The 25095-nt window shown below is 53.3% G+C and overlaps 1 protein-coding gene across 1 annotated transcript; it reads left to right on the plus strand.

Moving 5' to 3' along the window:
• Positions 1-3623: 3623 nt before the first annotated feature.
• Positions 3624-9658, plus strand: LOC149994366 (speedy protein E4-like). Its single transcript, XM_090259051.1, has 7 exons — positions 3624-3732; positions 5617-5829; positions 6479-6537; positions 6903-6988; positions 8546-8717; positions 8901-8975; positions 9629-9658. The coding sequence occupies exons 1-7, from the start codon at positions 3624-3626 to the stop codon at positions 9656-9658; spliced, it is 744 nt and encodes a 247-aa protein (XP_090115177.1).
• Positions 9659-25095: the final 15437 nt, after the last annotated feature.

The raw sequence follows: 25095 nt of genomic DNA on the forward strand, positions 1-25095 counted from the left end.
CCCTGATGTGCCAGGCCGGATCTAGGCAGGCTATTTGAGCCCACTAGCGTCCCACTGCCGGTGACTGTCTCTTATGGCTGTTTGTTGCTCTAGTCGCTGTTTAATGGGCAGTCAGGCTTGATCCCATGGGGGGCGGGGCCGAGGCATTTCTCTGGGATGGGCTACTGCACACCCTCCGGCTGATGCCACTTGGAGCGGAGTAGTCTGCTTAAGAGATTCCCCCCGTAGCACCGGGGATGAGTCCGCACTGGGATCCGGTCCACTGCTCCCCAGCTCTTTCTCCAAAAACAGCGGCCAAAACTTCCCCAAAGCACCTCTAGTTCACCTCACCCTCCTTCGGCCGCAGCCCTGATCGAGCGGGTGAGTGAGCTCCCTCGCGCGAGCCTGTCATCCACCTTCTTATCTTAACTGTTTAATTTTTATTTTCTGTCACGGAGACACTTTTTACTTTTATGCTTCAAATCTTTCACTTCCATTCACCCTTTCATCTGTTTTTACACTGTCCTTGACGAAACCTTTCCCACCTTTCATTATCTCATTCGTTGCCTGTGTTCCCTTCTGTTCGCTTTTTCTCTTCAGTGCATCAATTCTAGTAAGATAACTGGCACCTGATTTCAAGGCTTGTCAATCGGTCTTCTCCAACTCAAAGTTGCTTTCTAAGGGTTCACTATGTACAGCGATGGGACACAGGTCGACATGTGGCCATTCCCTCCCCATCGGCGGGGACTCTTGGGACAACTTGGCTTTGGAAGCCGCAGAGGATCCTCTGAATGCGCGGCTGATCGATGAGACCGCGTCCACCCTGGAAAGTTCACGACCGCATCCAAGAGACATGCAATCCCTGCACTGCCGATGCACAGACTGTTTACCTTGCAGCTTCATCGAAGAATAGCAAGGGCATGAAACGGTAGTTAAAGGGTACATCATGGTGATTTGGTGTCTGCGTACATTGCGACAGGATTCTCCTCCTCCGGAAACATATCCAGCACCTCACGTACGTACCTTGTGTGGTTGCTGTTGTTGCCGTTACTTTTGGTGGGAACCCTTCAGTTCTCCTCCCTGGGCCAGTTTCAGCGACACTCAACAAGGGTGTGATCGCCCGTATCCGCTGTGTGGGGCGGGAGATCCTCAGACCGCATTCATCTGATAATTGGAAGTTTCAAGGTCTTACCAGCCATTCTCTATGCCCTCACCCACAGCCATCCTCTATGTCACTGTCTCTTACTATGAGCTGGGTTTTTTCCTTCTCTTTTACATTACACATATTAATGATACCACGCAGAATCTGTTTTTTCTCTGCCTCGCTAAGCATTACAGTGAACAAGTCACAAAAAACCAGAAATGAACTCCTAAAGGCAGAGAATTTGCTTCCTCTGTCTGGTTTCTTTCACTTCACGTAACCCCCTCGAGGCCTATATCCCCACTGTCCCAGATGGCTGCATTCCGTTCCTTCTCCTACTTGAGTAACGTGCCACTTTAAAAGGACATCTCACCTCTTCTGTACCCGCTCATCCACTGACGGACCCAGGTTCTTTCCACACCTCGGCTCTGCTGGATAATGCTGCAACAAACCGGGAGGTGCACATAGCTCTTCCAAGTTCTCCTTTCATTTCCTTCCAAGAAATTCCCAGACCTGGAATTGCTACGTCATAGAATGTTGAGGAGCTGCCATACCGTTTTCTGGAAGAACTGATGGGACTTCACTCAGGGTTGGTACAAGCAGATTAGAAACATGGACGTGAACAAATAAAAAATACAACTTCGGGTACATCCTGACTGTCTCATCCAAGTGTTCAAATGATGGATCAGAAGCACGACTCACGGCCCAAGGGTGGAAACAACCCGAGTGTCCATCAGCCCATGGATGCAGCAACAAGATACGGTTTCTATGATCGATATCATCCATCCTATAAAAAGAAGGAAATTCTGGCGCATGCAACAACATGCATGAACCTTGAATCCTTACGCTGACAAAATAAGCCTGAAATAAATGTACAGACACTATAGGATTCCACCGAAACCCGTTCCCTACAGTAGTCAAGCTCCTACGGACAGGAGGCGAAAGGGTGGCTGGCTACCAGGACCGGGGGGAGACGGATAAAAGTTCATCTTTGTTGGGTGCAGAGTCTCAGTTTGGGAAGACGACAAAGTTCTGCGGATGGACGGCGGTGACTGTAGCACAAGGTGCATGCGTTCGATACCCGCGAATTTAACCTCTGTTGTGGTTAAAACGGTAAACTGAGTATGTTATTTCACCACAATAAGAAAGCAAGGGAGGGAGGGAGGGAGGGAGGATAAACAAAAGGAAGTAAAGGGTTCCGTGCCCAGGAAAACAGGAGAGCTGTGAGGCTGGCAGGTGGTTCAGAAACAGCATCCGCTGACCCTGCGGCGTAACGGGTTGGTCGGTACCTTTTCTGCATCTGCCCTCCCCACCTGCACAGGGAACATTCTGTTCTGTCTTCAACTGGAGACCTTTCCACTTAAGTCTTCCTGTGTGGGTGACATTTCATTCATAGGGTACCTGAGCGGTAGTGAAATGTCTGACTCAAGAGTGAAACACAGGCTGAAAACGTGGATATGTAGACGAGAGTTCCTTCCCTGGACTGGAGGGGCAGGCTTTGGGTGCTTCATGGACTCCCTCAAATCGTAGACACCGTCTGAAGCATGTGAGCGCATGTGCGGCTTTCTAGGATTTTAGGTTCTCACAACGTCTCTTGGAATGAAAGCTGCCTGAGGGTTGAGGATGCGTTTCCCCTGCTTCCAAATCCTGAACATCGTTTCCTGAGACATCGAGCGTCGCCAAAACCTGTGTTTGCTGGTGCTGTGCTTGTCGTTTTCCAAAGTGCCTGTACCGCGCTCAACTGATTATTTTAATAAGATCAACTCATTCAATATTGTACAAGGGAAGAGCTGGGAAGAGAGAAAGAGAGGAAGACAGGGAGAGAAACCGATGTGTGAGAGAGGCAAAGACCGCTTGCACAGGGCCCCAGACGGGGACCAGCCTGCGACCCAGGCAGGTGCCCTGACCGGGAATCACACGGGTGAAACTGTCGCTTGCAGGATCAATGCTCAGTGCAACGAGCCACGCAGGTCAGCGCACCAAATTCGCCGTTTGAAACTAAATTGTCACTTGGCAGGGCCACGGACCCAGGAACTTTTTTATACTTTTACCCCGCTCTTGAAAGGTCTCAGTATTTCTGCTTTACCTCCCTCTCCCGCCAGGCAACACTCTGAAATGGAAATGGGAGAGAAGACCTGCCAACCCAGTTCAAGCTCAGAATGGAGACAACAGCGCACTGGCTGGGGACGAGGTAAAGAGCGATGCTGACACTGGAGGACAGCTCTGGAGGCTGGTCTGAGCTTGTTGGGTCAGCAGCAGGAGACACTGTTTACCCTGACCGTCAGGAGAAGTAAGTGCATGCGTGGCACTTACATGGATTCTATGTATGGCAGGTACATATGTGTGTTTGAGTCTTTCAAACTGGTGGCCGGGTGGGAATAACCGATGACATCAGAGGCTTCCGAATCTCCTGATTGGGAGGATCCATTCCGTGGCGATAGGCAGCCCAGGTGGGCAACTACTTCTGTGATCGCCCACATTTACGGAAGGAGAACAAGGAGCCATGGCTGACACTGACTCAAGTGCCAACTGTGACCACCTTGGCCCAGAGCCGAGCACCTCGGGGAGCCCGATGGAGCTCAGAGTTACTCGGGGGAACGCAGGACAATCAGGTGAGGAAACGGGGGGCGGCGGGATTTGGCACGGTTGACATTAAGGAGGAAGGGGGCCCTGAGCAGGCTGTGTGTGAAAGAAAGGAGAGATTCAGAGCACCACCGGATTACAGGAGATGACAGGAGCTGGGGACCAGGAGATCCCCATGAAAGGACAGCCTGGGAGGCAAGCAAGGAGGGATAGGAGATGAGTTTCAAAGATGAGAGAAGGGAAGGGAAGAAACAAGGACGGTCCTTTTGTCCCCCTTCAATGGGAGAAATCCTCTCAAACGAGGAAGACCTTTGAGGACACAGAAGAAGAATAACAGCAAGGTGAACATGGGGGGCGGTGGAGGGGCGGAGTATTGGATTCACCAAAGGAGGAAGATGAAAAGATGGCAGGGGAGAAGGCCGGTAGCCTATGAGACAAGAAAGAATGGAGGGGTTGGTTTCTAGGGACGGGGGGAGAGGTGGGGTGGAAACGAGGTCGGGTTTTGGTGACCAACAGCTGAATTTCAAAGGCAAAAAAAGCCTTATATCGTACCCTGGGTTCTTAACTCAGGCGCCTGTGTGGAATCCACCACCGCTGCTCGGACAACCGCAGCAAAGCGGAAGAGGGGGCGAGCAGAGAGGCGGGGGGCACAAGAGGAGACCGTCCCCGCGCCTAACAACACCTGGCTCGGAGAGGACGGGGACGGTCTCAAAATGACATTCAAAAGAACGCGCGTGGCAACGGTGCAGAGAGAACACCACGAGGCCGTTGCCAGGCTGCACAGTAAGCAGATACCTTGGAGGGCACCCTCCTAGCCTACTCTTAAGAAACCACTTGGAATAACTATACTTTTCCAACAGAAAAGAACTCCCTGCTAGTTGGTGCGCTCCCTTTCCCAGGAGGGCTCCCTATCGATTCTCACCGGGGACACTTAGAAGTGACACAGGATTAGGTTAGACTTGAGAAGGGTTTGCACTGGGAATGACGTGGCCTGTGAGTATTGTACCCTCGGAGACTTCTTAGCTCTCACTGGCCTTTTGAATCTAAAGTCCTTCACGTGTGTAAGGGGAGAGAAGGAGGCCACCTTCACGCCCTGATGTGACTGTCGACAGAGAAACGACGGAGTGGCGTCAGCAGGGGTGCCATCATGCGCGATGGGGGAGCAGCACTGATTCGCTAAGATCTGAGTCACGCAGATATGCTGCTGCCACCCTACGTGTGGCTCGGTCCCCCGGGGCTGGGTGGGTGAGGGTGGTGCCACCCTTGCTTCCTTTCCCAGGGAAGGATCCCCTGCAGCCCTGTGTTCTGGGCAGCCTCACCCCTGGCCCTCACGGTGCCCCCTGGTGCTAAGAGTGACTCGGGTGAAGGCAGGACCATCAGGAGAGGAAACAGGGGGATGAGGGGTACGACAGGGTTGCCATTACGGAGGAAGGGGTACCTGAGTAGGGTGGGTGGGAAAGAGAGGAGGGGTTCAGAGCGTCACAACGTGGAGGAGACTTCGGGAGCTGTGGACCGGAATATCCGCATGAAAGGACGGCCTGGGAGGCAAGCAAGGAGCTTAGGAGTTGAGATTCAAAATGAGAGACAGGAAGGGAAGAAACCATGACAGTTCTTTCGTTCCCGCCCAATGGGAGAACCTACCTCAAACAAGGAAGATTTTTGAGGACACAGACAGAGAAAACAGCAAGGTCAACTTGGGGGTGGGCTGGGCGGAGACAGGGACACCGCCAAAGCAGGAAGATGAAAAGACGGCCGGGGACAAGGCCAGTAGTCTATGAGACTGCAGAGAAGGGAGGGGTCGGTTTGTAGGGGGTGGGGGCGTCAGTGGGGTGGAGAGGGGGCCAGGTTTCGGTGACCAGTAGCTCAATTCCAAAGGCAAAAGCCTTACATTGCGCCCTGGGTTCTTTACTCAGGCCCCTCTGTGGATTCCAACCGCCCTGCTCAGACCACCACGGCAAAGAGGAAGAGGGGGCGAGCAGCGAGGCGGGAGGCACAGGAGGAGACCGTCCCCGCGCCTAACAACACCTGGCTCGTGGAGGACCGGGACGGTCTCAAAATGACCCTGAAAAGGAAGCGCGGTACAACGGTCCAGAGAGAACACCAGGAGGCCTTTGCCAGGCTTCTCAGTAAGCAGATACCCTGGAGAGCCCCCTCCTAGCCTACTCTTAAGTCACAACTTTGAAGAACTATACTTTTCCAACAGAAAAGAACTCCCTGCTGGTTGGTGGGCTCTCCTTCCTAGGTGGGCTCCCTATCGAGTCTCAGTGGGGACCCTTAGATTAGGCTAGACTTGAGGAGGGTTTGCACTGGGAATCACGTGGCCTGTGAGTATTGTACCCTCGGAGACTTCTTGGCTCTCACTGGCCGTTTGAATCTAAATACCTTCACGTGTGTAAGGGGAGAGAAGGAGGCCAACTTCACGCCCTGATGTGACTGTCAACAGAAAAAGGACGGAATGGCTCTGGCATGAATGAGCAGGGGTGCATTCATGCGTGATGGGGGAGCAGCACTGAGTCGCTAAGATCTCAGTCACGCAGATAAGCTGCTGCCACCCTACGTGTCGCTCGGTCCCCCGGGACTGGGTGGGTGAGGGTGGTGACACACCTGCTTCCTTTCCCAGGGAACGATCTCCTCTATCCCTCTTCCTGGCAGCCTCACCCTTCGCCCCGCTCCTCAACCTTCCCCCAGAGCGGCACGCTTCCCCTCTTGAGCCCGGTACGCTCCCACGGAAACTCCGTTGCTGTCATCAGGCTCACACTTGCCCTCTCTTCACAGAGGACCCTGTCATCAAACGTTTCCTTGAGTGGGACGCGCAGCTGAGAATCTCAGATAAGGTGAGAGGGGTTCCTGCTCCACCATCGACCCTCGGATCAGGCGGCAGTTTCCTGAGCCCGCAGTCCCCCCCCCAACCTGCCTTCGGGGACCTAGGCGTGTCTCGCAGTGCGGACGGCAACCCTGCCTCTGCCCCGGCTCTTCTGGGACCTGAGCCCAAGGCTTGTCCCTCTTCTCTCAGCTCTTGGGGACTCCCCCTCGCTCCAGCTTCTCAGAGACCCTCCCGATGCCGGCCGGCCCAAACACAGAGCATCTCTGAGACCCTAGGCGCCTGCCATGCCGGGAGCATCAGCCTTTCCCTTGTCCCGCTCTTCTTCCTCTTTCACAATGTGAGTCCTCGTGTGTGTCTTCCTCCTCTTCCCACCAGTACCTGCTCTCAATGGTCCTGGCCTATTTGAGCCGCGCCGTCCTGTTCTCCTGGCAGTACCGGCGCATCCACTTCTTCCTGGCCCTGTGAGTACCGTGCTGAACCCCATCAGTCACTTTCATCCTCTGGGGAGCGCGGGGACACGAGCGGGTCTCCGACCTCTCACCTGCTTTCCACCCCATTTCTACCGTGTACACTGGGGATGAACTTGATAGGACTGGACTACAGCGTGTCTTACACTGTTCTTAGGAAGACCCAACAACACCAATGTCCGTTACAAGACTGAAGAAACCACAAGAAAACATCAGGTCCTCACAAACATTTCACACCACCCTTCCCCTGAGTAAACAGGCTTGAGACGAACCGTTCCTAAGTCTTCTCCCCTACATCCCGCCACACCTCTCGACGACACCAAATGTCACGGTCTTTCTCCTCAGTGCAGGCCCCCGTCACATACCACAGATCGATTGTGAATACTCGCCCCGGGTCCCGGGCCGGCCTGTTCGGCTGTTTCGAGTGCCGTGCGGTCCACCGAAGTGTTGCGGGTTCGGTCGCGGTCAGGGCTCCTGAAGGAGGCGACCGATCCGGGTTTCTCGCTCACGTCAATGTCTCTCCCTCTCTCTGAATCAATGCACATCTCCTCGGGGGAGGAGAACAAACAGTAAGACCCAGCGCTCTTCCTTACCAATCTCCCGGAATGGACTTCGAAACACAGCTCTAACCACTTCCCCACCCCCCCACCCAACAAGTCCACTGGCTCATGTTGTTCTCAACCGAGGCCAGAGTTCTCGCTGTGAAATCAGCTCTCTCTGCACCCTCCATCAAACCCGGTGACCACCCTGACACTCCCTTCTTCGTTTCGCTGCTCTTCCCAACACCCTTCCCTGACTGTATATTGTGCTTTCTGTCGCGGTACTTTTACACGCATGTAACTGAAAGACACAATCTCCTCTGAAACTAACTCAAACGCCAAAACCTTCGGACCTCCTCACTTCTGCACCCCGGTAGCCAAGGAAAAGCATTGCTAATTTAAATAAACAAACAAACAAAAAGCACATATATATCAACGGGTTCTTAAAACACTCGGCACCCTCCTCTTCATGTCGCACAATCTGTATGACATTGAGTCTCTGAGGGCATCAGTTTTGCACTTGACGAGGACACAAAGCGTTCGGTCATTCGTCCTATGAAACCTTACAAAGTGCACCTCCAGGGCCAGGGAGTGTGAGGATGGGCGCATTCAGAAGGGCCCCTGAGGGAATGCGCCAAGGAACCCAGTCCTGCCTCAGTCACTTGGTAGGAAACCGTGAGGACTGAGATGGGCCAGTCGGCTCCTGCCCGCAGGAGCTGTCCAGGGGCTCACACGACAGGGAGACGGGTGTGCGCGCGCACGGCAGGGTCAACGAAGGGGGTGGGCTTCCCCACTCAGTTCACTGTATCTGCATCGTCAAGGTAGGAGAGGGGCCCTTCAGCTGCCTGCTCAGCAGGGGCTTCTTGTGCCTGGGAGGCGCTCTGCGACCCTGCATGGGGCTCCTGCGGGTCCTGTGTGAAGGCCGTCCTGCCTGCGTCCTCTCTGGGAAGCTGACTGCAGGCAGGGCCCCTCTCCGTCTGCTCTCAGCTGACACCCTGATGGCTTTCCTCAGCTACCTCGCCATTGACATGGAAGAGGACCGCTGCGCCCCTAAAGAGGCCATCATTTTCTTCCTCTACGGGAACAACAACCGCGCCTGGCGTCCCATGTTCCAGAAGCAGCGGTTTGAATTCTTCCGCTCCATGGGCTACAGGGCATGGGTCACCAAGGAGGAGTGTGAAGAGGTAGGTGGGCGGCGGGGCTCTGGTGGAGGGCGGTGCCGGGCTGCGGAGGGAAAGGGTCCTGGGCCTCACAGCTGGGACTGGGGGGGTGAGAGAGACGGGGGTGGGGGGAAGGGGCGGACAAGGGGAGGGTCGTGGGTCCACCTGGAGAGCCCTCACCTTTTCAGGGACTCTTTGTCTTTCCAGATCCAGGCCTTCGATCCCCAGCTCTGGGTGTGGCGGCGAGACCGTGCCCTCCTTTCTCAGACCCCGAAGGCTAAGGTAGGTGTGAACGGAGGGAGGGCTGTGTCCCCACGGGTGCAGACGGAATCATCTGTGGACCCTGGAGGAAACCCGACACATTTAACTGCACTGCCCATGATCGTCGACCCCATCCCTCTCCGTCACCCTGCCACACGTCTGAAGCACACCCACCAGGCACACAGCCAGGCATGTGCCGGAACTCCTTTAGCTTTACCTTGTCCCAAAAGCACTTCCCCTGCCCTTCCATTCTAAACGATAGCTTTGCGGAATAGAGTTCTTTATGAAACAGGGCATGAGACGCACTCCTGGTGTGGCAGGGCCGCTCCCCGCTCCCGGCTCCACTCTCTTTCTCTTGTCTTCAAACTTTCCGCTGCTGTGGCAGGAAGGCGACAGCCTGGAGAGCAGGAAGGCCGCCTGCCCCTGGCCTGCGCTGGCCTGACTGGGACATCCTTCGAGCACACTGTCCTCGGCACCAGGTTGGTGTCTCAGACCCCAGGCTGGGGAGAAACCACGGGAACCAGCCCCTCTGGGCCAGCACTGCCCATCCCTGGCCTTGGTTCAGAATGCACCGACCCTCTGCTGGGCAGAGCTGGGATTCTTCCCATCTGAGAAGTGGGCGGCCTCTTGGGAGCCTATCTCATTTCACCGGCCTTCTCCCAACATCCCCTAAGGGGCGCCACGCCACTACCACTTCTCGGTGAGGTGGCTCACGCAGTCCTCGGTGCATTGGACGGTCTCTTTGACATTCTCTCACAGCAGAGTCTCCGGCTCGGTGCAGCAGGCATTCCTCCGGGTGCTTCTCAGTCACATTCGCGGTTCATTCACTGAGGCTGCTTTCACCCGCGGCAGCAGCTCGGCTCACGTTCTCCAGCATGATCTTTCCAAAGGATGGTTTTCCTCCAATGATGTCTTGTCTCCGGTCCCTGAACAGCCACCAGACAGCCTCCTCTTCTCAGGAAACCAGACACGTTGTTTCCCAGAGGAGAGGCAAGGCCTGCAGGGAGTGGCCTCGAGCTCACTGTGCTCCCTGGGAGCTGGCCTGGCTCTGTGGGAAGGGAGGCGGACAGGTTGCCACACTCCTGGGGCCTGGGTCTCCACCCTGCACTCGCATGAGTGGCCACCCCACCTGGGGAGCACTCGTGAGCCTGCAGGGTACCTGGCACCTACTGAGAGCTCAAGCTGAAGATGAGGCAGACACGGAAGCCATTGTCCGCGCGCTCACACTAAAAAGCCTTCAAAGGCAAGAAGCTGATGAGCATGTCTCGAGCTACTACTGTGACCAGGGTCCTGAGGCCTCGCTTGGGTCCCATGGTGCTGTCATGTGAGCCAGCAGGGAGGGCGGGTCAAGAGCAGCAGCCACAGGGCTGTGGTTTCGCTGCCCGGTGTGTTAGCGGCTCAGCGCACACGGCTGGGTATCTGTTTATTTCATTAAAATAAAGTTTTCTTTTTATTAACCTTGGGGAGAGAATGAGTGATATCAACGTGGATCGTTGTTCCACCTATTTATGTATTCACCGGCTGCTTCTTGGATGCGCCCTGATGGGGGATCGGACCCACAACTTAGGCACACAGGAACGCCACTCTAAGCAACTGAGCCTCTCAGCCAGGGCACGCACATGGCCGTTCACAGTTAAAATCAAGGGTACAAATATCAAAATTCAGAACCTCAAGTGCAGTGACCACATTTCATGTGCTCAATAGCCACATGTGCCTTTTGGCTCCTCTACTGAAAGGTACTGATCTAGAATATGCCACTGTAGAAAGTTTTCCCGGATGGAGCTGTATTACACGGTACTCGCTCAGTAAATAGTAAGGCACAGAGAAGGGATAAAGAGAGTAGCAGGAAAAAAGAGAAGAGGGGGGTAGATGTTGCTTTGTGCTACCAGACTGGAGACCGAGGTGCCACGGATCACGGGAACAACTTTCCCAAAACCCCTTCACAACTGTTTGGAACACATTCTGCCCAGAAGGTCTCAGAGGTCAGGGCGTTACCTGGAGACAGCAGTCCGCAGCCACAGCAGACAGCAGGTAAAGTCGAGGCCAAGCTGGGCCATGGAGCAGCAGCTTCCAGTCCTGGCCTCTGAGGAAGTGCCAGACCAAAGGCTTGCAGACAGCGCCCTCTTGTGGCTCCTCGCGCCAGCTTCAAGAAAACACACACAGGCAGGGAATGCTGGGGCTCAGGTCTCATAAACTACACAGCACCCTGATGGGTGGGGTCACTGCAGCAAAGCTGCCACTGCATTAAGGACAGGTGGCTTTCACTGCCCTGGAGCACATCTGGACCGATTTCTGAACGATGGGACCAAACCCTCCCCCATACCTGGAACAAAATCACCACTGCCGCCACTGAGGCCCAAGCGCCACGTTCTCCACAGCACCTCCCCTGCCACGTTGTCTGCCGTAGCCTCTGAGGGGGTCTCCCTTGTCCACTCGCACCTTGCATCCCAGGCCATCGATTCGGCCATAATGCCTTTTCCCAAACACAAGTGTGACGCACTTGTGATCTTCTAAAAACCCCCCACTGTCTCGCCCCAGCTCCATCTTCTATCGCCGTCCCCTCCCAAGCATGAGTCTCCTACGTGGCTTGCACACCCCGCACTGTCACCTGGCGGCCTCCACACGGTGTGCCTCTGCCCAGACATTCTGTTCTCACCCTTCACTGGTGGAAAATGAGACTCATCTTCAAGTCTCAGCTCAGATGGCCCTGCCCCTCGGAACATTCCCTCACCCTCAAGACCCAGTCAGCGTGCCTTATCTTATCGATGGTTCCTCATCCCAGAGCCTGAGGCAAGGGCCGAGGACCAGGGTTTTAGTGGGAGTAATCCAGGCGGGCTGGTAAGGGAGGGCGGAAGTGAGACAGGGAAGGAAAGGAGCCAGGATAAAGGACATTTCCAGAGGGGGACTTTGGAGGGGGACATTTCCTGGCGCCACCGCAGGGATCTCCAATGTCACAGCCCTTGGGGTCACCCGGGGAGCCTGCGGAAGCCGTACCCAGCCCGCTACCCATTACGTGAGAATCCGCAGGGTGGAGCAAGGGCATCAGTGTTTTCTCTGTGTGGGAAAGACGAACTGCTTACAATCTCCTGAGACCCAGCTTGGGTGCGTCTGGGTCAGGCCTGAGGACCTGGATTCCCAAACACATCCTGGGGAAGCGGTGCTGTGGTCTGGGCCCTACCAAGGAGCCAGGGTGCCTGCCGCCCAAGTCGTGCAACTCCAAGGCCCGCCTGACAAATCCGCGCAGGGCTGAACCCGCCCGGTGGCCCGAGGACTTACCGTGATCTTCGTGGCCCTGGCATGCTTCCCATGGAAGCTGAGCACGACACTCTCCAGGCCGTGGCTGCCGTAGGTGCCTTTGAAGAGGCCCGGCCTGATGAGGTCCTCCGGGTGGCTGGGCGGGAGGTAGATGCGGCGGCAGGTCAGGCCGTTGCTGCGGGGAGGGTGACGGGAGAGCGTGGCAGAGCCGCACGGGGCTGCAGCGGTGCAGAGCCCGCACCTCCCCGCCCCACCGCGGGGCCCAGGCCGTGTGGCTGACCTAGGATGCCACATCCGTAGGGAGCAGGGGCACCCCATGTTCCCGAGCCATGCTCACCCCACCCACAGGTGCACAGCACCCTCACACCTTCTCTGATTCCAATGAGGCTTAACCCTTTGAGCGCCATGCGTCACTGTTAAAGTTTGTAGGAGAAATGCCATGTTATTTTGCTCAGAAATGCAGTTGATGGAAAATGTCTATAAGAGCATTATTCATGGGCTGAAAATTTCACGACATGTAGTAAATACCCCCTTCTTTTGTAAGCCGTGTCCTTTGACACCATTTAGCAAAAAGTTTACTGCATTAAAATTATTTTGTGACAACAATTATTTTAGAAAAAAAACTCTTTCCTTCAATATGGCTTTTGAAGTATAATATGTGGCATAATATAAAACCGATGATTACAATCTGAAGAAAGACTGCGCTACAATGATAACAAGCACTTGTCCAAGGCGATTCTTAGAGCAGGAAAAAGGGGCTATCATTTAGTAGTCTCACGGGTATTGAAAAAACAACAGTGAGGAATGGTGTGGTTGGAAAGAACAAATGCTTTTAATTGGATGCAGAACCAGTGGAGAGGTCCAACTAGTGACTCTTTGGGGAGTGACATACAGCACCACAGCCTAAACAACACACAGAAGTAGTGGGGGTAGAGCCCTGTTTCCTCCCATTTCTCCTGCTCTGTACGGACACGGGCTTGTAGCTACAGACACCATGGCAAACTCGCTGGCACCAAGACCGGGAAGAGAGAGGAGGCCTGGCCCCTTGCCCGCACACGGCTGCCGTACCTAAGGGAGCCCGAGCACACACTCACCTGGATGTGGCCGTTGTGCGGCCCGCTGTGGCCATACATGCACTCCGCCGTGGGTCGATTTCTTCTCCGTCAGGTGAATTCTAAACCAGGGCTTGAATCGCATGGGGTCATCCACATCAGGGCCATGGGGAGGCAGGTACATCCAACCGATAATGAACGAGCCGTCCCACCTGTAGGAAGGACAAGGGCGCACGTCCACAGGAGGGTTACCTGAGGCACCAAGGCAGAGGTTCCTCACCCGCAGCTCTTCACAGTGACCACCCACGTCTGCATGCTCCAGGCCCACGGAGCACCTCAGGGCCAACACACATCAAGATACCCCTGATCTATCACAATGGGACAAGCATGGCCCTGCCCATCAAGTGCTTGTTCATGACAGAGTCGTTATCTAATGAAAAACAACGTGAGCCCTGGCTACTGTGGCTCAGTGGATTGAGTGCCCGACTGCAAACCAAAGGGTCACCGGTTCCATTCGCAGTCAGGGCATAGGCCTGGGTTGGGGGACAGGTCCCCAGGTGGGAGCGTGTGAAAGGCAACCACACATTGATGTTTCTCTCCCTCTCCTTCTCCCTCCCTTCCCTTCTCTCTAAAAATAAATAAATATTTCTAAAAGTCAATGAGACTATACTTAATAACAGTGTATTTGATCACTGAAATTTACTGAGAAGACAACTTCAACGTGAGATGATGGATACGTTAACTACCGGTAGCTAGATGGTGGGACCATGCAGTGTGCCTTAGAAATCTTACATTTTTGTCAATTATATCTCAATACAGCTGAAAAATGAACTCTTTAAATGCAAAAAAAGCAGTTAGACCTGAATCCAAGAAAGCCTTTTAGAAAGGGGAGGCAGCTAAACGACACGAGGAAGAAGCGGAATAATCTCCTAAGTGATGCCCAATAAATAGGGCAACTGACCTGAGAAAAAAACGGGGTGCTGATTTCAACAGGACATCACGAGCAAAACACACAACTACAGCGTGCGGGCCTGCTTTGGGTCCCGATTGGAACGAACCCGCTGTCAAAGGCAGTTTTGAGACTATCGGGGAACCTTACATATGCACAGGGTCTCAGGTAATGTCAAGGAATTACCGCTACTTTTGCAAGATGTGATAAGAACGTGGTGCATATGTAGGGAAATACCCACATTTGTAGAGATCCACATTGAAGGATGAACACATGAAGCAACACAGGCCTGGGATTTGCTTGAAACCTCCTAAGAACAGAACGGCAAGGGGCAGAGACAGAGGCCACAAACTTGGCGCACTACCAGTAACTGCTGAATCCCGGTGGCAGGCATTGGCAGTTCATGCTACCATTCCCGCTATTCTTGTGTGTTTGAACCAGTGACAGATAGAAAGGGACAGAACTCAGATCAAAGGACACGCAGTCCCCACACACACGCTCAGCACAAATGCACCCACATTCTCAGTGCAGGGACACGGACAGCCCGGTCGGGAGGACCCCGTAGTCGCTCCTGCCTGCCCAGGAAGAGCCCAGATCTACAGCTTCTAGCTCTAGCCACGGGAGGAGAGAACTTACTCACTCCTGTGGCTGCCTGTCTGAGACGAGAGCCAGTTGCTGTTATTCAGTCATGGCATCCATTTCCCCTGCTTTGAGAAGCTTCTTTTTATTCATTTTTATGACTCACTGCCAGTATGAAAAACAATTCTCACCCCCACCCCCCACCCACCCCACGACTAAAAAGAAAAACATACGCCCACGCTGGGAGCTGTTGGGTTGTCCCTGAGAAAATGCTTTAATAGCAAGGCTTTTGCCCAGTGATATCAAACGTAACATATGTAAAGTGTGTTTCTTAACGAACGCTCCCACCAAAGAATATAAAGCCATACTTATCCCCGTGCAAACCCCACTCGGTGAGCAACCAGAGTCCCCAGGTGGCCCGCCTGGACCACGCTCGGAAGAGCCACACTGAGGCTGTCCGGGGCCGCTGAGAGGCAGACCCACCACTGTTACATGGCGAGCAGCCGGTCTCCCGGACCGGGCTTCTGGCCTGAGCCAGCGAGAAGGGAAGCAGGGGCAGAACACCAGCGCTCCCCGGGGCACCCGACTGTTTCCACTGGGACATCAGCTACAGCAACACCTGGGCCCAGGCGCCTGCCCGGAGCTGGCAAAGTATTAACCGCACATGCCTGGCCCTAGGATTTCTGTTCAGGAGGCCCTGTTCAGGGCACATGCACACCTCACGGTGGGGGAGAAGCTGCTCTACAGAGAACCACCTAGGGCCGCGAAAAATAACTGATGAGAGGTTCCTTGTGATTGCTCCAATGACATATAGCAAGCAGCTGACTTGCCCCTCGGGTAGAAAAGGCACTAAGTTCCATCCACATGGGGCAGCAGTCCTGACTTCACAAGAAACCACACATGAAGAGAAAAGAAAAGAAAAGAAAAGAAAAGAAAAGAAAAGAATTCACACGCGAGGCTCTCGGACTCACCACCACATTCAGCAGTCCTCCACAGGGCCCGATATCCGGCTGCCACAACCCCGAGATGTGTCTGTATCGGTGGAGCACTACAGGAAGAGACAAAGCGGGTCTTCATTTTAGAGCCAGCCAGTCTTCACTTGACAGTGCATCAGGGGACAGGGCAGGAGGGGGAAGACAGGACTATGAAGAAATTACAAAGGCTTGTAACAGCCTTGCACACAAGGAATTCAGCAAAGCTTACCTACAAAACTTCCTAAAGAATTCTAAGAATGAAAACGTCTTTGAAAAGCATAGTAAAACAGACAACGGAGTCCTTTGGAAACCCAGCCTCAGTGTGAGCAGCTCCAATGACAGGGAACTGCTGTCTTGCAAGACATGGACTGAGCTGAGCGCCTTTGTGAAATGACGAGCCTCGCGTCCGTTTACACAGCTGAGGGGGCACGGGAGTCCTTAAGAGGTGGCGGCAGAGCCCACAATGTCATGGGACTGTACATTAAGAATTAAGTTGGGTCTTCTCTCTTTTTTTAAAAACATCGCACTTCCCCACCTGATTTCAAAAGCAAGGCAACCGTATTCACTGAAGACGACTGGAGAGAAGGAAACCCAGTGCCAACCTGAAATCTCACTAGAGAGAGGACCAGCTGCAGTAAACCTTTTGGAAAATGTCCTTCACTTCAGTTTTCCTCTGCCTTTGCACACGTACTTGTTCGGTGAAAGCTGACTGAATTAATGGGCAACCAACTCACGTAAAGCCCTGACTGCCAGGCGTAGGGTCTGGGGTCTCTGTGCAGGCACTGTGTGGTAGGTAACGTCGTGTACCAACTGGACTGGACCACAGGGTGCCTAGACACTTGGCCAAACATGATTGCACATGCGCCTGGGAAGGTGCTTCTGGCTGAGGTTAACACTTATACCGGCGGACTGAGTAAAGCCGACCGCTCTCCCCACTGGGGTGGGCCTCGTCCAGTCAGGTGGAGACCTGAGTGCAAGGCTGATCTCCCACCAGTAAGAGGGAACCCCTCCTGCCTGGCTGCAAGAGCTGAGACATGGCTTCTCTAACTACAACAAGATAATAACCCTCCTGTGAATGAGGGGGGATTTCCTCCTCCTGCCTGACAGCCTTGAGGTGCACACTGGCTGAAAGTGGCCTGTCCAGCCTCACTGTATACCAAACTCCTTCTATCTACTAGAGCAATTTGGAGCACTGCCAGGATTCTAGGTTAGAACCTCAAAGCCAGAGCCCTACAGGTCGTTATTTTCAAGTTCAAAATGCACTTCAACAGTCACCATCAATTTGCACACAGGGACACGTGGTAGGTATGTCATAAGGACAGCACATCGCCCCATGATGCTTCCACCTTCTTACACACACAGATTAGTAAGATAACACATGGCCTGATATGGAGAAAAAGAAACACAAGTGATACTGCAAAAGCCACTAATCTGAGGCCACAAAGCTCCTGACAGTCCCAATCTGCAGCCTCAGGTGATGCTGACTTGCTTCTCTCTAGGACAGCGTCGTGCACTCGGTCAAGACTGTGGATCCTTTCTGGTCCAGCAGAACACGGCCTAGAGGCTTCTAGAAGACCAGGGGGACACGGGCCCTCAGTAGCTCCAGGGACGGAGCGAACGGAGGAGGAGGAAACAGTGCAAGGTCCCAGGCACCTCGCAAACCAATCGTCACAGCGCTTCTCTGGAACGTCTGGGTAACAACAGAGAAGAAATTCGAAGCTGCACTGCATCAGAACATTTTAGGAGCACTGGGATACTGGGGCGTAGAGAGGTTTGAAATTAGGATTGAAATGACTGTTTTTTCCCCTCAAATACTTTATTTATTTATTTTTAGAGAGAGGGGAAGGGAGGGAGAAAGAGAGGGAGAGAAACATCCATCTGTGCTTGCCTCTCATGCACGCCCGATGGGGACCTGCCTCGCAACCCAGGCCTGTGCCCTCACTGGAAATTGAACGGGCCACCCTCTGGTCCACAGGCCAGCGCTCAATCCACTGAGCCGTGCCAGCCATGGCTCTCTTTTCACACATTATATATTTTTTCCTCATACTCATGGAGGCAAGAGACCACTCAGTTTAAATATGTCCACAGAGAAATGCAGCCAATGCTTACCCACATCGTATTTTCATTATGTTTTCTGGATCTTCCTAATTTCCTACAACACAATGACTACTCCATTTTTATAACTACACCCAAAGCTTAGAGAGGACAGCAATCTCCAGTTAGAACGGTGCCTTCTAAGCTGTTGGCTATCAGCAGCTGGGGGACATCATAACACGTGGCTAAAGTCCAGAGGCCCTGGAAGGCGTGGTGAAAAGTCTGGACTCACGATACATTCTTACAAGCTACAGAAAACGTCCGACCACAACACACGCCCAACACAACTCCAGGCACTTCCTAGCTCCCAGCCCCCGAGCCTCCCTCCCACACGTGGGTCACAATTCCATTCTCGGTCTTGGCTATCAGTTCCAGAGACACTGTTGTTCTAGAAGAATCCCGTGGCAAATGTATGACATAATGACCCTCTAAGTGCTTGTCCACTGCATTTAAAAGCCCGTGCCAGGCTGTTCCCGTCAGCACAGCCATGGCGATTGATCGACAACTCTCATTAAGAAGTGCTACGTCATATTCTCTGCCACGGGCCTGGAGAAGGCACCGTGGCTCACTGACTGCCAAGCAGAGCGAGAGCGGGGCCGTCTAAGACAGAATGTTCTAGAGAGGCTGCTTCCAACAGGTTTTGGAGGAGAACACAATTCATGCCTTCAGATTTGGCCCACCTCACCCCCTTGTGGCCCGGCTCCTCCTGACCGCTTATACACACTCCTGACGAGCCCCCTCGCCACTGGTCTTCACTCAGGCAGCTCAGCTCTGGGCCCGACGACACAAGCACTGTGGGCTGTGCACAGCGCTCAGACACTGCCCCCAGCACGCCCACCAGTCCTGGCGTCTCCACACTGACTCCTGGGGGGTTCCCCGCTGTAAGTAAAATGGGACAAGCGAGCTCGTCAGCCGCACGTCCAGAGCCTGGCAGGGCTTAGGAGAAACGCCACAGATGACTCTATTCCTTGTGTTCCGAGTAGGTTTTATTAGAAACCGTGCCCTTATAAGACTCAGAAGTGGGTCTCGTCCACACAGGCGATGCCGACACGGGGCCCACTCAGCGGGGCTGAGGTAATAAGCAGCAGCGGGTCCCTGCAAGCAGATATTTTTAACATCTTTCTTGACAACTGAAATTCACACTCTGCATCTCAGCTCAACCTAATAAAAACTGGAGATAGCCTTAATCACCATGGAATATGGCTTAGGAAAAGTTCCAGAGCCCAAGTAATGTCCATCAAGAGGAATCCGGTTCTAAATAATTAACTCTTTCTACGGCGTTTTGTCTCACGTGCATGTGGGTACAGGTACGCAATTTCTTCAGATTCACATATGCTGTCTAAACGCAAGTGACTACTGAAGCCTAGGACAAACCACTTACACTACCTTTTGGAATACAAGGGCTTTAGGGCTTCGACCCTGCTCTCTCCGCTCGGCCTTAATAAATAATAGGTGCTAAGGTATGCATCAGAGCGATCGTGCTGGTACTACCCCAAAACACAAAAGATGCTGCAGAAACCTGGCCCGGCCCAGCCCACCGCTCAGGTACGACGCTGGTTACGGCCACCCCACAGGGAACAGAGCGGAAAGGTGAAAAGACAGCACAAGCCAAGGGCAGCTGGCTCTTAGGACCAAAGCGTCCGCGTGCCGTGAGTCAGAGGTCCCTCCCCATGCAGCTTCTCACCATGCTGCCCTGCCAAAGCCAAAGCAGCAGGAGGTACATACGGCAGGTGTACGCATCTCTGTACCTCATGTGCTCGTAACCGGGAGGAATTTTCACGAAACGTCCTGACCTCACGCGAGGGTTTACACCTGAACAGACACAGCAGGGAAAGGGCTAAGGATGGTTCCACTTTCACGATGGTATAAATAGTTTTCATATGACTCAACACCCTTTCCCTCTCTGCCATCGCACTCAATCCCTGGTACCTTGGGAGGCAAGCACTTGTCAAAAATGAGAGGCCTGGCTGGGAAGAAAATGTGCTAGATCTTCATTTTAATCAACAGATTCACACCAGAAACTCATGAGGGAGGGCAATCTTGGGACACTCTCTTCCTGTCCCTGTCATGGATCCATGGAGCTCACAGCAGAGGGCGCAGCCTGTGGGCATTTAGAGTGGCTCTTTTGGGAACCCTTGTGCCCCGACTAAGATATCCAGCTTGTATAATGTATGCCTAGTGTTTTCCTCTGCTTGTGCTCGTTCTGCTGTTGAGTATGGAGGATGTCTGCCAGCTCCTAACTCAGACCCTTCGCTTCTGAATCAAGGCTGGCTCACGCTCCCACCTATGCCAGGGAATAAGGGTGAGTTGCCTTCAAAAGCAAACTCACAAAAATATGCTCCTGCATTGTGAAACCTGCTTTCGTTGGGGGCAGATTAAACACTTTAGGATACCAAATGAAGATAATATAAATTATTCTCTGAATTTCCCAACCGTTTTCAAGGGGTCAAGAATAACCAGTCAAAAGAAACCTCCAGATAGCCTCCTTTGTCTGCCCACATCCCCGCACGCACGTGTGTGTGTTCACCTCGTCATGGCCCTTGTCCCCAGTCTGTTGCTCACATCCTGACCTACCCCTGACCACACCAGTTCCTGCTCCCCAGAAGTCCCTACCCACCTACGGAGAAGATTGTTCTTTGACGTGACTGTGTCTGTCCCACAGGTTGGACCTGAGCCAGAATGGAGGCTCATTTCTGCAAACACCTCTCAGAGACTGGTTGATCAGAAATGATCTTCATTTAGATTTAAATCGGCATCCTCCATAGTCTCCTGCTGTGTACTGGTTCCCAGAACAGGTGCTTGTCCCACCCGGGCCAAACATGTAATTACCTATACCTGGCTGCACTCATGTACTAGTACCTGTGACTTTCACCCCTCTTTCCTATGTCATTCTTTGGTGCTTGCCAAGTGGTGTGGGGATCCATTTCATTCTTCAGCTGCCCCAGACGTACCTCATATGTAAGTTTGGCCAGCCTCTGCTTCAGTCTGCTCCCTGCTCTCCCTTACAGAGGTAGATTTTCCTATCTCACGGCTTTTCCCTGGGTCTGCGTGCACAAACACCAGCTACCTGCCCGACCCCCTACACTCACAGCCAAGACGTGCTCTGCAGGGGCCTTATTGACCACGTATGCTGTCCTCTGGGGGTCACAGCCTGTAATGCCTGGGACACGTGAGCACCTGCCTCCCTCTACGATGCTATTTGGAGTGCTCGCACTCTTTTTGCCTTTTTGAAGATTTTATTTATTTACTTTCAGAGGGAGGGGAAGGAGGGAGACAGGGATGTGAGAGAGAAACATTGATTGGTTGCCTCTCACATGCCCCCAACTGGGGACCTGGCCTGCAACACACGCATGTGCTCTGGCTGGGAATCGCACTGGCGACCCTTCAGTTTGCAGGCCGATGTTCAATCCATTGAGCCACACCGGCCACGGATGACAACCATCTCCATGCTGCTCTAAGATGACATCATCAAATAGCCTCACAACACTCAAAAAGCAGTTATCAAAGAGAAGAACTGGTCATATTACTCATAAAAGCCAGCTGGTCGTCCCTAAGAGTCACACAACTTTTCTTGAGTGTGTGTACACAGGGACTGGTGTAGCGAGCTTGGTTCTAACTCTAAAGAGATTTAACACACTGAGCTATGGACAAATAACAGAGGAACTGAGGGTACAGCCAGGACCACGCGGGCTCCCACAGGATAAAGGCGGGGAGGGCACCGGCGGAGCACCAGCTTCCTGCCCCTGAAATTCTGGGCTTTAGAGGAATCACAGAAGCGTTGTTCTCGCCCATGAGACGAGAGGACAGCAAGGGTTACATTTCCAGGAGAGATGACCACTCGGGCCTCCCCAACACACTTCCTCTGGAGGGACACACGTCTCCTGGGTTGGTGAGATGTGAAGCAGGGGCAAGACAAGAAACTAAAGTCTGGACGTGCACAAGGCAGGAGGATCGGAAGATCCTGAGCAGATCGGCCTTGCGGTGGGACCCGCAGTCAGGGGGGACAGCCGCGCCGGAGGCAGCAGCCAGCATGAGAATCATTCTGAGGGCAAGGGTGAAGCCCAAGGACCACAGGAGCAGGGGGAGGGGATGCTAGGAGCTGGAAGAACTGCAGAGGAAATGTGGCAGGGCAGACGGGTCCCGACAACAGCCTGAGGTTCCCTGAGGCAGACAGGAGGGGGCAAGAGCTTGGAGCGCACAGCTGAGCCACCCAGAATGGCGCATGGACGTGGAAGGCCCATGAAGAACTTACAGTCGTTTGACAGGAAATCGCCCCAAATGTCACCAAATCCCAACCCAGAAACACTAGCCAATACAGCACTCCAAAATGGCCATGTGATCACAGCGTGGAGAGTCTCTGGTGCGATGCGGAGGCAACAAGACAATGAAATCGGCCCAGCTATAGGGACTGAACGTATCTCCCCACACAGTCAGCTGCTCTGCAGGAACGCCACGCTCTACCTGTGCTGGTGGCGCAGCCACGTGAAGGAGGGGCACCTCACAAGGGGAGTCTCAGAGGAACAGACCCACGGAAATGACTGAATACATAAAGGCACCAACTAGCCCCCAGACCGGGAAGAAAGCCGGAGTGCTTCAGCGCCCAGTCACCAGCCTGGCCCACAGCGAAGCCCCACCGCCCTGCCTGCCTACTTCTCCGTCCCCAACCACACATGTTTCCATGGAGGAGCGCGGCCCTCAGTTCCTGGGGGAGGTACTTGGTAAGAGGACATCACCTGCTCCGCTTTCAATTGACAACAGGGTAGGAAGCGCTAAAGCAAGTAATAACCACAATCTTCCGAGACGGGCTTAAGGGGAACGATGGTCCTTTTCAGAGAGGTGAACAGGTCAACTTCGGGCCCAAGAGAACGGGGTCGCCACGACTTTCTTACTCTGTTCTTTCATCCCCAGTCCTGGGTGCTAATGATGCACGCCACACCCAACAAGGGGGTGAGTGAGCAGGCTGCTCCCTGTGACCCCGCTGCTCCTGGGCGACATCAGCCTTAACAGGAGCCTTCGCAGCCCCCTCCAAAGGGGCACAGAGGAAAGGCTGGCTGGGGAGGCATTTGGGGCTCGGGACACTTGGTGCACTCACGGAGCGTTGCTCACGACTCTACAAAGTAACAGAGCAAAGGACAGAAATGGCGGGCTGGGGGACTGGGAGGCTGGGAGAGGGGCAACACATGGAGAGAAAACTGAAGGAAAGACCACCACAGGGCTGGAGCCGGATGCTGGGCTGGAGTGGGGAGCGGGCCCACAGGCAGCCCCGTTAGCTGAGGGCCTCAGCGGGAGGCTCACGGATGCATTTCTCACTTCCTATCCGCCATCCGCGCATCCAGTCAGGCTGTCGGCCCAGAAACCAAAAGAACGGACCCCTGCAAGCACCCCAGAGCTTCTTCCTAGGGCAGACAAGTTTCTCACATCTAAAGCAGTGGATACCTAATATCCTCTGACGGGATGAAAAGTAAGGGTACAGACACGCCTAGAAAAGCGAGAAGAGAGCCACCCACCCAGTTTGGGCACTGTAACTACCAGTGCTGGCTTTAAAACATCAATCATAACATTAAGATTAAGGTGTCTAAAAATTACACTGAATTTGGGGACAAATTACTTCATTATCCATCGTTGATGCTCATGCTGTCTGGACTTAGAACAAAGTTAATCATGGATCATATTAATTTAGGCTTTGCAAAGATGTCTTGACAAGACAGACCAATGATCTCCAGCTTCTACAACTTTTCACAAAAACCACGTTCTGGAAAAAGAAACATCTGCTAAGCAACACAGCAAAGAAATCAGAACGAAAAGGAAACAAACTGCTAGAAGGCAGAGAATTTGCTTCCTCTGTCTGGTTTCTTTCACTTCACGTAACCCCCTCGAGGCCTCTATCCCCACTGTCCCAGATGGCTGCATTCCGTTCCTTCTCCTACTTGAGTAACGTGCCACTTGAAAAGGACATCTCACGTCTTCTGTACCCGCTCATCCACTGACGGACCCAGGTTCTTTCCACACCTCGGCTCTGCTGAATAATGCTGCAACAAACCGGGAGGTGCACATAGCTCTTCCAAGTTCTCCTTTCATTTCCTTCCAAGAAATTCCCAGACCTGGAATTGCTACGTCATAGAATGTTGAGGAGCTGCCATACCGTTTTCTGGAAGAACTGATGGGACTTCACTCAGGGTTGGTACAAGCAGATTAGAAACATGGACGTGAACAAATAAAAAATACAACTTCGGGTACATCCTGACTGTCTCATCCAAGTGTTCAAATGATGGATCAGAAGCACGACTCACGGCCCAAGGGTGGAAACAACCCGAGTGTCCATCAGCCCATGGATGCAGCAACAAGATACGGTTTCTATAATCGATATCATCCATCCTATAAAAAGAAGGAAATTCTGGCGCATGCAACAACATGCATGAACCTTGAAACCTTACGCTGACAAAATAAGCCTGAAATAAATGTACAGACACTATAGGATTCCACCGATACGGGTTCCCTACAGTAGTCAAGCTCCTACGGACAGGAGGCGCAAGGGTGGCTGGCTACCAGGACCAGGGGGAGACGGATAAAAGTTCATCTTTGTTGGGTGCAGAGTCTCAGTTTGGGAAGACGACAAAGTTCTGCGGACGGACGGCGGTGACTGTAGCACAAGGTGCATGCGTTCGATACCCGCGAATTTAACCTCTGTTGTGGTTAAAACGGTAAACTGAGTATGTTATTTCACCACAATAAGAAAGCAAGGGAGGGAGGGAGGGAGGATAAACAAAAGGAAGTAAAGGGTTCCGTGCCCAGGAAAACAGGAGAGCTGTGAGGCTGGCAGGTGGTTCAGAAACAGCATCCGCTGACCCTGCGGCGTAACGGGTTGGTCGGTACCTTTTCTGCATCTGCCCTCCCCACCTGCACAGGGAACATTCTGTTCTGTCTTCAACTGGAGACCTTTCCACTTAAGTCTTCCTGTGTGGGTGACATTTCATTCATAGGGTACCTGAGCGGTAGTGAAATGTCTGACTCAAGAGTGAAACACAGGCTGAAAACGTGGATATGTGGATGAGAGTTCCTTCCCTGGACTTGAGGGGCAGGCTTTGGGTGCTTCATGGACTCCCTCAAATCGCAGACACCGTCTGAAGCATGTGAGCGCATGTGCGGCTTTCTAGGATTTTAGGTTCTCACAACGTCTCTTGGAATGAAAGCTGCCTGAGGGTTGAGGATGCGTTTCCCCTGCTTCCAAATCCTGAACA

This window comes from Furipterus horrens, unplaced genomic scaffold (assembly GCF_987537825.1).
Source record: "Furipterus horrens unplaced genomic scaffold, mFurHor1.1.pri manual_scaffold_13, whole genome shotgun sequence".
Classification (NCBI taxonomy): Eukaryota; Metazoa; Chordata; class Mammalia; order Chiroptera; family Furipteridae; genus Furipterus; species Furipterus horrens.